At 37.6% G+C, this 14,505-nt stretch overlaps 1 protein-coding gene across 1 annotated transcript in view; it reads left to right on the top strand.

The window, feature by feature from the left end:
• Window positions 1-14,505, top strand: part of LOC149793383 (hemicentin-1-like) — a 178,679-nt gene that overhangs the window by 105,860 nt on the left and 58,314 nt on the right. Inside the window, exons 22-27 of the mRNA XM_089968991.1 lie at window positions 551-617; window positions 1,204-1,515; window positions 1,957-2,250; window positions 6,136-6,423; window positions 7,069-7,362; window positions 14,336-14,500. Coding sequence (XP_089825117.1) covers window positions 551-617; window positions 1,204-1,515; window positions 1,957-2,250; window positions 6,136-6,423; window positions 7,069-7,362; window positions 14,336-14,500 — 1,420 coding nt within the window. The remainder of the gene's footprint in view (window positions 1-550; window positions 618-1,203; window positions 1,516-1,956; window positions 2,251-6,135; window positions 6,424-7,068; window positions 7,363-14,335; window positions 14,501-14,505) is intronic.

The raw sequence follows: 14,505 nt of genomic DNA, 5'->3' as shown, positions 1-14,505 counted from the left end.
TATGAGAATGAATAATAAAATTAAATGAGTTGAAATAAATGGAGACGAAAAATAAATACTGTATACTAACAAGTGAACACTGGAAACTTCGATTGAAAGGATTCAATAGTACTCTACATCAATTTCACCTATGTACCGCCCCAAAATATCTTAGACGTTTTAGAGGAACGCCCTTAATACAAAAAGAATTATTACTGTTAAGGATCGTACTATTTTATCTTTCATCTAGTATTTGATTTGTATTTTACAGAATTTTGAATCTTTACAGTTTATATTTTATTTGTGATCCTTGGTCTTGTGAAAATATTTTGTGCAAATTGACACTATTTATTTTTTTAACTTTACATATTTTTGGCATTTTATAGCGTTGTTTGTTCTAGTGTGCCTTTAAGCTCTGCTCCATAAATACATCCACTTAATCAACGCACTGTGTACTTAATTCGATAACAATTCGCAAACAATTTTCTAAATACCACTTGAAGTCTGTTTTATGTTGGCAGCAATCAGATTCGTACACTCTTTCTACCCGATTTACTTCTTTTATTTTCAGGAAGTCATCCATGCCATTTTATTGATATATCCAGCTTTCTTGTGGGGATCTATTGTAACCTTAGCAGGTGAGAGAGTAAGGGAGAATTCTCTGAGCAAAAATGACTAATACATTGTATAAAAATACAAAATACTACATACCATTGCAAATCTTTTAAGAATCTCTCTATCAATAAATAATGTTTATTACATGAAAAAAATGGCTGCAAATTACCATTGTAAGAACACAACTTAACTGGAATGGTTCCATACCGATTAGCAGATACAGTTATAGGTAATATAAGATGTACAAATATAATTTATAATTGACAAAACACGTAATTTTACGGAGACTAGGAGTACACCCACTACTACTACTGTCAACATCATCTTTATCGCCGTTGTCATCATTACCCACACGGTCACCATTATCATCATCGTAATAAATTAAAAATACAAATAAGATATGTATGTAATTTGTATCTTTGGTGTAAAAACATTGCACCCTGCTTGCATATCAAATGAATAATACACGGATTTGGAAATGTATTAATTTCTGTGAGTATCTTTCCGCCTTCATTACCCAGTTGATTTACGAACTTAAAGTTCAATTTTGTTCATTATCCAGATCTCGTTGTTAGCATGTTTCACTAATGTTTGTTATAATCTGTACAGGTGCACAAACTATGTTACTCCCCAACTACATTAACTCGGTTCTCCAAGGTGAAGAGGTCACACTGAAGTGCTACTTTCCCGATCCATTGTCGCTGAGGAATTGTCAATGGTATTTTACTCAGGACGAGGGCGTGGAAAAAAACTTAACTAATGGAACAAGGTATACATGGTCTTGTAGCGTCAAAGATAGATATCATGTGCTTATTCAGATCTCATTCAAGAATGCCACCTTTGCCGACACTGGGAAATATACATGTGAAACGATAACTGCCACGGGAAAAGTTAGAGGAGAGCTACTACTCAATGTCTACGGTAAGAAATCTCTTTTAATTTCGTGCCAGACTCATCCAGAAGTTGTGTTTTGATTCTTTGGGTAGCGAGACAAGTTACATGTAACAAAACATTATTGGTGATGTATGGCATGTGACCTGTTCATTTTTTTTATCGAATTATTCTTTCAGTAGAAACAAGCAGAGAACTTCTAATACTAATGTCAGTGTAATTCTTGTTTTATCCTTGGTCTGTCTGTTTTATTTACACCAATAACCTTCATATTAAAATAGTCTCTATCAAGTGTGAAAAAGTATAAGATGCTTCATTTTAAAGCTATGATATATGCAAGAGTATGTTTCATTAATAACTAGCTACTATTCTTAGAATATTCTAAACACGATCACTTAAAATCTTTGGTTTGAAACATTTGCTTTTTTGGAAGATTTGGAAGAAAATCTTATTTTACAAGTGTCTTATCAGCAAAACCAGAGATTACAGTTCCCAAAAGTAACTACACAGCTGTTTCTGGTACAAATGTAACTCTCGAGTGCGTGGTGAATCCGACTGGTGAGGTCAGTATTTCTACTGGATGGCAGAACATGTTTCGTCAACAATGGAACAATTTAAGAAAATCGAACAAATATTTTTGGACCACGCAAATGCCGTCTCTTGTCATATCAGAAGTCACGACAACGGACTCTGGAGTTTATAGATGTTTTGCATTCAACCATTTAATCAATGTTACAGGATCACAGATATTCCTACAGGTACGGGGTGAGTGTTAAACTGAATGAAGTTAATCTACATTGTACATATCACATGCATTCATTGAATTTTCCAATTAGATTTACCTACTGCAACTTTGTATACCACCAGATGATACGGAACGAATATTGCTCAATGAACATTAAAAGAAAACTTCTTTGTAAAGTGAAACAATTGCTGTCATAAAAAGTTTCACCTATCTCAGTGAAGACTGATAGATTTTACGAAAGAAATTCGACCGCCGGCTGGAAAATGCTGGGCTGCCAAAAACCAAATTGTATGTATTACACTAAGTTTATATTACTATCTATATCAGGGGTCTACAACTCAAACCACCCCGAGGGCCGCATGAGGCCATTTTCGATGGCACAAGGGGCACGCCACCTTTGCTATATCTCATGACACCTTGTAATGCCAGTCATTTTGCTGGCCACGGGATTTCGCTGCGTGTTTGAGACCCCTGATCTAAATGAACTATAATACCAATAGTGCTGCATTGTACGTTAAAGTTTATATTACGGTCTACATCAACCATAATACCAATAGCAATGTATTGCACAAATTCTATTACCGTTTACATGGACTACAATACCATTAGCAATTTATTGCACTAAGTTTATATTACCGTCTATATCAACTACAATGCTGTATTGCACCTCAAAATACTACTTACATTTTTGTAACACCTCCTGTTTGAAAATAACCGTTCGAATAGTTTCACCTAATGCTCCTAATTTCCAATCCCTACAAGAATCTTACATGGACATTTTCGGTTTTGTTGTTGATGCTGTTTCCGTTATTGTACGAGTCTTCTCCACAATGAAACTCTTCCCGTCTCCTGCGCTATCTCTATTTTGCAGTTTTTTCTGCTTGTTGCTACGTTAACCTAACTGTGGAAAAGTTACCTAAGAATTGACCAATTTACAATATTTGTCAGGCGTATCGACTTGTTTACTAATGCTTGCTTTCGAATGATGCATTCATGAAAGATTACATTTGTCATTTCATAATTACTGTCATTACATTGTTTCCGTTTAAAAGTTTCGAATCTTTATTCATGTTGATTGATTCACTCCGATTCCACTTATATGTTTCGTCATTAAAATATATTTACAACCATTTCTTTTATAGTAAATGTAATTTATTTTGGTCTAATATACATGTTTGTAAGATGGTGATGACAACGAGCTTTACCAGTAAGTTAAATTTTGTTTTTTCTCCAGTAACATTTCACAATATTTACTTATTCTAGGGATACGATTAAATGAACTAATAAACAGCTGAGCTTGTAAAGAGTCGGGAATGTAATCCAAGGGTCGCAGGTTCAATAACCGCCCAAGCCATCCCAAGTAGACGGCTTCAATATGCCCATGGGAAGAAATTTAGCTCCCACTTCTTCGGCATGCTATCGCCGAATAAAGCGCTAAAAGTGCTGTCCTAAACATCAGCAAACCAATCAGACTAATGCCCATACTAATTAGATGAACCTTACACAAAAGTCATCCAAACCACCAGTCTAATGCCCATACTAATAAGACGAATTGTACACAAAAATCGTCCAACCAAGCAGTCTAATGTCCATACTATTACGATGAATCTTACATAAAAATCATCCAACCATCTAGTCTAATGCCCATACTAATTAGATGAATTGTACACAAAAATCGTCCAACCAAGCAGTCTAATGTCCATACTAATAAGATGAATCTTACATAAAAATCATCCAACAATCTAGTCTAATGCCCATATTAATAAGATGAATTGCACACAAAAATCGTCCAACCATCCAGTCTGATGCCCATACTAAGTAGATGAATCCTACACAAAAATCATCAAACGAAGCAGTCTAATGTCCATACCAATAAGACGAATCGTACACAAAATCATCCAACCCACCAGTCTAATGCCCATACTAATAAGGTGATTCCTACACAAAAATCATCAAACGAAGATGTAAAATGTCCATATTAATCAAATGAATCGTACACAAACATCACCCATCCAAGCAGCCTAATGCCCATACTAATTAGATGAATCTTACACAAAATTCATCCTACCAAGCCATATAATGCCCATACTTATTAAATGAATCTTACACAAAAATCATCCAACCATTCTGCCTAATTTCCTTAAAAATTAGATGAAACCTACACAAAAAATCCTCAAACACAGTCTAATGCCAATCTTATTCAATGAATCGTACACAAAAATCGTCCAACCAAGCAGTCTAATGTTCATACTAATTAGATGAATCGTATACAAAATTCATATAACCCACCAGTCTAATTCTCATACTATTATGATGAATCCTACACAAGAATCATACAACCATCCATCTAATGCATATACTAACTAGATCAATCTTACACAACAATCGTCCAACCAAGCAGTCTAATGTCCGTACTAATTAGATGAATCCTACACAAGAATCATCCAACCCACTAGTCTAATGCCTATACTAATAAGATGAATCCTTCACAAAAATTGTCCAACCAACCAGTCCTACTAGATAGACGAATCCTCCACAACACATCAGCCATCCAACTAGTCTAAGGCCACACTGACCAGATAAATCCTATCAAAACTATATCTTGAAAGCAAGATGTTGAAATGTAGATTATACAAATGGGTGCCAATTTATTCTTGATATACAGTTCAAAACGCACTTTGTTACATGTTTTAAACAGTATTGGTTATGGAATATCATGCCAGGCATCAGATAATGTAGTGTATTGTAATGTGCTGTAAATCACCATTAACGCCACGAGACATTTTTGTCCTCATGATTTTCCTGAATAACAACTATATAATGGTTCTCGAATATTTTCTTTTATAAGCAAATTCCGTGACAAATTTTATTTTGTGATACTTAGGAAACTATTCAGTCTTTTCATCTGACAATGAACAAAATCAGCGAGTCAGCACAACTTACCATCATTATACGCTTTTACTATCGCGAAACATCAGAGTGTAATTTTATTTGTTTTACTTCCGTTTTACAGTATAGGTTGTGTGAATATTTATTAATGTTGGATTTCCATTGATATTCTAGTATTGTACCATGAGAATTTTTATTAATGTCGAACTATTTTAGCCAAATTGCTTCCTTCAATCATATCAGAGTTTTTCATGCTACAAATTGAACATCCCAACACTCCTATGGCAATGTGCTGACCATTACTATGTTTGGTTCCTCTAATCGTAATTAACTTCATCGTGCACAAATTACACGACTATGATACATTGTATAATGCTTATACTGATAAAGACACAAGGTTTCAATGCTTGGTAAATCTGTTAGTTTAATGAAATGAATATATATATATACATACATACATACATATATATATATATATATATATATATATATATATATATATATATATATATATATATATATATATATATATATATATATATATATATATATGAATCATTAAAGTTTGCGAATTAAGTAAATATAAATAATTTTCAAAACAATCTTTCATTGTCAAATATGGCGCATTCATGCAACAGTTAGAAACTTACAACTGCATTTGTGAAATAAAACGAATGCCACCCCCACCCCCCGTTGTACCATAGTAGTTCTTATCAAATACCAAAACTTAAGATTCAGTTGTCTTAGAGAAATGAACTCTATGTTAATATAATCGTCAGTAGTCCGCTTGAATTCATCTTTAGGAAAAAACACACAAGCGTACAGGATGTGAATAAAATGTCGATTATTGGTATGAAGAGAGACTTATTTAACCATTTATTGTGCAATTCCTATTTATTTATTATCAACAACGACAATAATAATAATAATAATAATAATAATAATAATAAAAATAAAAATAATAATAAAAGAAGACGAAGTATAACGAATTAATGAATTAATTGATGAAATTGCAGATCTTCCTCTAGTAACTGTTCCACAAACTCAGTTCGTCATTACCAGTAGTGCGGATGTTGTTTTGAACTGTAGTGTTAATGGAAAAGAAATGCCAGTAATAAATGTTCATTGGTACAGACAATATCAAGCCTTACCAAATAATATGAAGTACATATGGAGACAATCAGGACCTGACGCATCCATTAGAATCATTAAAGCCACTGAAAATGATGCTGGGATATATGTGTGTGAAGGAACAACAGACTTCAGTTCCTCTAGAGGAAATAATATCGAGCTCAGAGTGGGATGTATGAGACTTATTTTCAATTAGATTTGTAGCAACTATGGTCCAAGCAATAAACACGAGACACACACACACACACACACACACACACACACACACACATAAAGAGAGAGACACACAGAGACAATTATAAAATGTACTAGACAGAACGGAAAGTGTTACCCCTGGATTCTATAGAAGAATACTTGATAATAGTAGGCAGAATTAATATTTAATACAAATGATACTATCATACAGGTTAGATAATCTCCCGTGGACCTGGGTTCGAATCTCCGTTGAGTACGAATGAAAAATTCTCTAATATGCATGCTATATCCTGGATATATATTTATATCCTTACAACTCAAAGTACGAATATTTTTACAGTTAAGGGATGAGAACAATTCTATAATTTAACGTCAAGTTGAACTTAATGTAATACCGTGATTATACTTGGACTAAAATCTGACGCTGCATTTTAGTATTCCAGCAATTGAGACTATGCAATAATACATTCTTAATTTGTTCCTTTTTTTTAAACTAATTTTAAAAAAATCTTGCGTCGATTCTCAGAACATAAGGGTTGAAACAAATGCATATCTTAAAGGGAACAAAATTTAAGTACGGACATGATTAAACCATCCTAATTTATGTGGTCATTTTTTCCCAGATAAACCAACAGTTACGGTCAGTGAGTACAATTACAGCATAGGAATGGGAGATAATTTGACTCTGCATTGTTCTATCGACGGACATGGCAGTGCAGTTAAAGGGATATCTTGGTTGAAATATGAGAATTCTCAAAACAGATATCTTAATTCCTCCACGAGGCTATTCTGGAACATTTCAAATCCTTCGTTGAAAATTATTAATGTTAGCTTAGATGATGCTGGAAACTATACATGCAGGGGAGAGACAGAACATGGAAGGAGAGAGAGTCAGCATATCAGTGTCCAAGTATTTTGTAAGTAGCGGTTTACTACTCGGATTAATACGTACATTTCATTATATATATATATATATATATATATATATATATATATATATATATATATATATAGATATAGATATATATATATATATATATATATATATATATATATATATATATATATATATATATATATATATATATATATATATATATATATATATATATATTTCAATGCCAAAAAGTTTCGCCTAAGTATCGATCTTGTTCGTCAAGATCTAGAAAGTTAGTTGGACTACAGGTGACATTGATACTAGATAGGTGTCTGTGAAATATATTCTATCAAAAGAGTTTCTGAATACTTTTGATGTATGTATGTATGTATGTATGTATGTATGTATGTATGTATGTATGTATGTGTTGTCATCCTTAAAATATCTTCATTGCATAATGATATAACGTGACTAACTCTACTCATCCGGGATGTATTTGCATTTGATGGTTTGGTAAAATGATGAAACACATCACGATTGGCATAGGAGAATTCATGATTATATAGAAGTAATACGAAGGTTTCAATAAGGGAAATAATTCTAATTAATTCTTGAAGCTTCGATCGTTTAAAAATGGGCGCGCGTGCGTGTGTGTTTTGTGTGTGTGTGTATGTGTGTGATTTTGGCATTTTAATGTAGCTTTAACACTTTGAGTCATATCGCTACGATGTCTACAGTGTGGCAGTTTATTGTGATGTCTAGCATTATGCCATCATGTCCCATCTTATGACATTATCCTGACACCAGGCCCACCAGTCCCTACACCAAACTTTTATTGCGCGAAATCGAGGCAGCTGTAAGTACCATCTGTATAAGTCTTTAGTATGATTCGGCCAGAGTTCGAACTCGAGACATTTCATATCCAAGGCGGACACTCTTACCACTTAGGCCACCGGAGAGGTCATTGAAAATGCTGTTGTTGTTGTTGTAGGGTTTAACGCCATTTTTCAGCACGTGATAGGCTACACATGGCTGCCAGTATTAATCCAGTATCTTATATAAAATATAACCTTAATTTACAACGCAGCTCTTGAGGTCATATTGGAATTATGTGGAAAAAATGAATTAATAGGCTGTGTCCCATATAAGGCTTCAAAGTAAAATATCACGTGAAATGAGCAATTTAACTGTTTACACTAATAAAACATTCACGAAGACAAACATAATCCCAGTTGTTGCCAGTGTCGCCAGACAACGTTGTTGTAGCATCAGAATATATGGTGCCAGATATATGTAAAATGGTGGAAAAGAGCAACTCTTAAATTATTCATTTCGATAGATAGCAAAATACTTAATCCATATTTTGCCATAGATGCAACATGGAGGGTTTTCTCTTTAACTTGTTTTAATTTTGTGATAATATTCTCAGTATGCAGCACACATCAGTGTCAGCAGATCTATAATTGAATTCATAATTTGCATTGCTCTCTCTCTCTCTCTCTCTCTCTCTCTCTCTCTCTCTCACACACACACACACACACACACACACAAACACACACACACAAGCCTCTAATTCATCTTTCGGTACACGTGTGTGAAGTCTTGGGTTATATTAAGCACACGTGCGTGGAGTGTGGTGTCATACTCGTAAATACAATAGTAGAACCCAAAATTCTACAAAGTTTGTAAAACTGGTTCCCACCCTAAAGTCTTAGCTGTGGAAATAGTGGAAATAAATAAATGTGTATGCATTATATCCTGTACAGTGGTGTCGCTCAGCAATAAGATTTTCCCTCAGGAATGAATCCATCTGACATCGGTATTAATTTTAGGCGGAAAATAATTAATGAAATGAAAAATATTTTGACAAAAAGATCAAATACTATTCAGGTAATGTAAGGAGAAATAAAGTAGCGTATCACTTTCTGAATTGGGTACAGGTTGCCATTTTAATATTTATAGGTGAGAGTGTTGAACAAGTAAGTGTTGCAGTTGTTTGTTTATTTAGTGCGTTCTCTGAACAAAACTGCTGACCGCTCCAGTGGCCTAGTGGTAGAGCGTTGGACTCTGATGTGGAAGTCTCTCTCTCTCTCTCTCTCTCTCTTTCACACACACACACACACACACACACACACACACACACACACACACTCGCACATATATAAAGATAGAGACAGAGAGAGACACACACAGACAGAGACAATTATAAAATGTACTAGACAGAATTAAAACGAATTAAAACTTCTCTAATATGCATGATATTATATATATATATATATATATATATATATATATATATATATATATATATATATATATATATATATATATATATATCCTTACAACTCAAAGTACGAATATTTTTACAGTTAAGGGATGTGAACAATTTTATAATTTAACGTCAAGTTAAACTTAATGTAATCAATCAATCAATCAATCCTCTCTGCGCCGTCTGGTGCTTGAGGCGACAGCAAGGGAGCACCATTTTGGTCTGTCGGATGCTGTTATGGGGGCGGCCTTCAGGGTGAGGCCTCTGGTCTTGAGTTCTCGCTCCACGGTACGGCGCCAGGTCTCTTTGGGTCTGCCACGCCTCCTTTTCCCCTGTGGAGTCGATCTCAGTGCCACCCTTGGTAGTGAGTCGGGGGCATTCTGCAGACGTGGCCGAGCCATCTCCATCGACGAGTTGCAATGGTCTCAGCGATGGTGTTTTCGCCCGCTCTGTACCGGAGTTTCTCATTCGAGATCATGTTTGGCCAAAAGATCCTCATGATCCGTCGCAGGCATTTGGTCTGGAAGACTTCGAGCTTGCGTTCTATGTTAGCAGTGGTCTTCCAACACTTTGACCCGTACAAAAGGACGCTCAGCACGTTGTTCTTGAAGATACGGATCTTTGTGTGGGCGCTGCGGTTTGTTGTCCTCCAGGTGGGCTTCAGCATTTCGAAGGCCTGGTTGGCCTTGCTGATTCTTGTGGTGACTTCCCTTGTGCAATCTCCATCCGTTTCGACCTTGCTGTCCAGGTACGTGAATTTGTCTACTTCTTGCAGGGGCTGGTCATTAATGGTGATTGGGTCGCCCACTCTAGTGTTCTTCCTCAAGACTTGTGTCTTCCCTATGTTGACTCGAAGACCTGTGGTGCTTGCTGTCTGTACCAACTGTTGTGTCTTCTGTTGGATATCCTGGTGTCTGCTTGCCAGCAACCCGATGTCGTCGGCATAATCCAGGTCATCCAGCATTGAGGTCAGCGTCCACTGTATTCCTTGCCTCCTGCCCTCTGTGGTGCGGCGCATGATCCAGTCAATGGCCAGTGAGAAGAGAATCGACGAGAGAATGCATCCTTGCTTCACTCCGGTTTCCACCTTGAATGGTTTAGTGAGTAGGTTGTTATGGATGACTCTGCACTCAAAGTTCTCGTACACGGACCTGATGACGTTGACAAGTTTCTGGGGGATGCCATAGTGTCGTAGGATCTTCCACAGAGAGGATCGGTGCAGGCTGTGGAAGGCCTTCTCAAAGTCCACAAAGACCACATAAAGGGAGCCATTCCGCTCATGGGACTGCTCAAGGATCTGTCTCAGAACGAAGATGTGGTCGATGTAGGATTTGCCCTTCCTAAAGCCTGCCTGTTCCTGGCGTAGAATGTCATCCACAGCTGTTGTGATGCGCTGAAGAATGATGCGACTGAAAATCTTACTGGTGATGGATAGTAAGGAGATTCCTCGCCAGTTGTTGCAGTTCCCCAGATCTCCTTTCTTGGGAAGTTTGACGATGATTCCTGTTTTCCAGTCATTTGGTGCTTCTTCACTATCCCAGATCTTTTGGAGACTCTGGCAAAGAAGCTGCGTTGTCTTTGTGTCTTCTGCCTTCAGCATCTCGGGGCATACTCCATCATCGCCAGGTGCTTTCCCATTCTTCAGCTTGTGGGTGGATGGCCTGCTTGACCTCCTCAACAGTGATGTCGTCGCAGTTGATGTCAAGGTCCTCCACTGCTTCAGGAATGTCAGCGGGTACATGTGGGTCTGGGCGATTCAGTATGGACTCAAAATATTGCTTCCATCTCTTAAGCTTCTCCTCCTCCTCTGTGACATGAGTTCCATCTTCATCTCTCACTGGAAGGTCGTGGTGCTGGCCGTATTTGCCCTTCAGCTTCTTGGCGTTCTGGTACACCGTTTTCATGTCTTTCTGTTCTGCTGCTGTCTCCGCCTCCTTTGCCTGTCTCTCTGTGTATTCTCTCCTGTCTCTCCTTGCTGATTTCTTCACCTCCTTGTCTTTTTCGCTATACTCCTTGGAAAGTCTCTCTTTCAGTCTTGGTGAGTTGGCGTCCAAAAGTCTCTTCTTAATCTGTCTTCTCTCGCCTATGCAAGTCCACATCTCTCCTGATATCCACTCTGTCTTCTTACTATTCCTATAACCTAAAATTACTTCTCCTGCTTCCTTCATTGTTCTGTTGAAATTGTCAATGGTCAGCGCTGTCTCATCTTCTAGAACACTAAACCTATTCCTTAGGGCCAGCCTAAACTTTTCCTTCACTTTTGGATCTTTCAGCTTGGCCACATCGAAGCGCTGATTCTTGGAGACCCTTATCCTAACTTTCCTAAGCTTCAAAGTCATCTTGGTCACCAGAAGACTATGGTCGCTGCCGATGTCATCGTGGCGCATCATTCGTATGTCCTGCTGGGAATGTTTCCATCGGCCATTGATGATGATGTGGTCGATCTGGTTCTGAGTTCTGCCGTCTGGTGATGTCCATGTGAGCTTGTGGATGTCCTTGTGCTCGAACAGGGTCCATCCTATGACCAAGTCATTCTCCTCACAAAAGTTGACCAGTCTTTCCCCGTTGTCGGTCATCACACTTACTCCATGGCGCCCCATGGTCCTCTCTCTGTCTTTATTGTCGCAGCCAACCCTAGCGTTGAAGTCGCCAAGTAGCAACAGGACGTCATGTCGAGGGACGTCCTCTAAAACGTAGATTGTCGTAGAAGGTGTCTTTGTCCTCTTCTTCCGCGTCGTCTATTGGTGCATAGGCCACAACAACAGACAGCTGATGTACAGTAGGCGCTCATTCACTGGCTTCCACTGTAGAACGGTATTGGTCTTGTTCTTGCTGATAATGATGGCGACTCCGTCCCGGTGGTCTTTGTCCTTCCTTCCTGACCAGATGATAACTTCTCTGGAGTTCAACTTCTTCTTGCCGGCACCAGTCCATCGTGCTTCTGTTACACCCATGAGGGTCAAGTTGTAGTGATTCAACTCGCTCACTGCTTGTGCCAGTTTTCCAGTCTAGCTGAGCGTTCGCACGTTCCAGCATCCAACTCTGATCCATGCTTTTGGCGTCAGGAGTTTCGCTATTGGGATGGTAACGTCCTTGTCGTTTTGTTCTCCATCCATATATGTGTTAATGTATGTATGCATGTGTTGTCGTCCTTAAAGTATCTTCATTGTATAATGTTATAATGTGATTAAACTCTTCTTATCCTGGATATATTTGTATTTGATGATATAGTGAAATGATGAAACACATCATGACTAGTATAGGAGAATTCATGATTAAATAGAAATAATACTAAGGTTTCAATAAAGGAAATAATTCTAATTAATTCTTGAAGCATCGATCGTTTACAAATGCGCGCACGTATGTGTGTGTGTGTGTGTGTTTGTTTGTGTGTGATTTGGATTTTTTACTTAGCTTTAACAGCTTGAGTCATGCCGCTACGATGTCTGCAGTGGCAGTTTATTTTGTGATGTCCAGCACTATGGCATCATGTCCCATCTTGTCACATTATCCTGACACCAGGCCCACCAGTCCGTACACCAAACATTTATTGCTGAGCGCAAATCGAGGCAGCTGTAAGTACCATCTGTATAAGTCTTTAGTATGACTCGGCCAGGGTTCGAACCCGCGACCTCTTGCATTAAAGAAGGACGCTCGTACCACTTAGACCACCGGATAGGTCATTGAAAATGCAGTACCTTATATATAAAAAATTAACCGTAATTTACAACGCAGCTGTTGAGCTTATATTTGAATTATGTGGAAAAAATTAATTTATAGGTTTTATCCGATATAAGGCTTCAAAGTAAAATATCACGTAAAATGAGGATACATTTAGCCATTTACGCCAACAACACATTCGCGAAAGACAAACACAATCCCAGTCGTTGTCAGTGTCGCCAGACAACGTAGTTGTTGTATTGGAATCTATGGTGCCCTGCATATGTTGTTGTTGTTGTTGTTGTTTAACGCCATTTTTCAGCACACGATAGGCTATACATGGCGGCCAGTATTAACGGTGGAGGAAGAACCTGGGAAATCGACAGAAAGAACCACCGACCCTCGAGAAGGTACTGGCAAGCTTTCTCACATACCCACATTGGCCGAATCCGAGACTCGAACCCACACAGACAGAGGTGAGATGGCAGTGATCCGTAACGGAGAGCGCTTTAGACCACTCGGCCACTCGGGGCCCCGCCCTGCATATGTAAAACTGTTGAAAAGAGTAACCCTTACGTGGCTCATTTCCAGAGATAGCAATATACTTAATCCGTATTTTGTCATAGACGCAACATGGATGGTTTTCTTTTTAAATTGTATTAACTTTGTGATAATATTCATATATCATAATATCTCTCTCTCTCTCTCTCTCTTTCTCTCTCTCGCACACACACACACACACACACACACACACAAGCCTCTAATTCTTCTTTCGGTACAAATTTGTGAAGTGTTGTGTTACATTAAGCACACATGCGTGTAGTGCAGTATTATATTCATAAATACAATAGTATAGCCTAAAAAATCTATAGAGTTAGTAAAACTAGTTCCCACTTTGAAGTCTTGGCTGTGTCTTTTCTATACATAAGAGTGAACATAAATAAGTGTGTATGCTTTATACCCCGTACAGTGGTGTCGCTCAGCAATAATATTTTCCCTCAGGAATGAATTCAGCTGACAACACATGGAACTTAGAAGTATTACTGACGTTACACATTAATTCTTGTAACTAATTTTCATTTAGATCTTCCTGTTATCAGCCAACAAGATAAAGATCGAACTGGAAGATCATCTAAGACATCTGTGGTCTATGTCGTATCTATTGTGGCTTGCGTGACCTTCGTAATTTTGATCGCTTTGATTGTAGTCGTTATTCTTATCCGAAGGAAGCGCCTGAAACGACGTAAAGGTAAT

Source organism: Sinohyriopsis cumingii, chromosome 8 (assembly GCF_028554795.1).
Source record: "Sinohyriopsis cumingii isolate HCF-2022 chromosome 8, ASM2855479v2, whole genome shotgun sequence".
Classification (NCBI taxonomy): Eukaryota; Metazoa; Mollusca; class Bivalvia; order Unionida; family Unionidae; genus Sinohyriopsis; species Sinohyriopsis cumingii.
The sequence above is the reverse complement of the archived record's forward strand: the minus strand, read 5'-3'. Positions and strand labels throughout refer to the sequence as shown.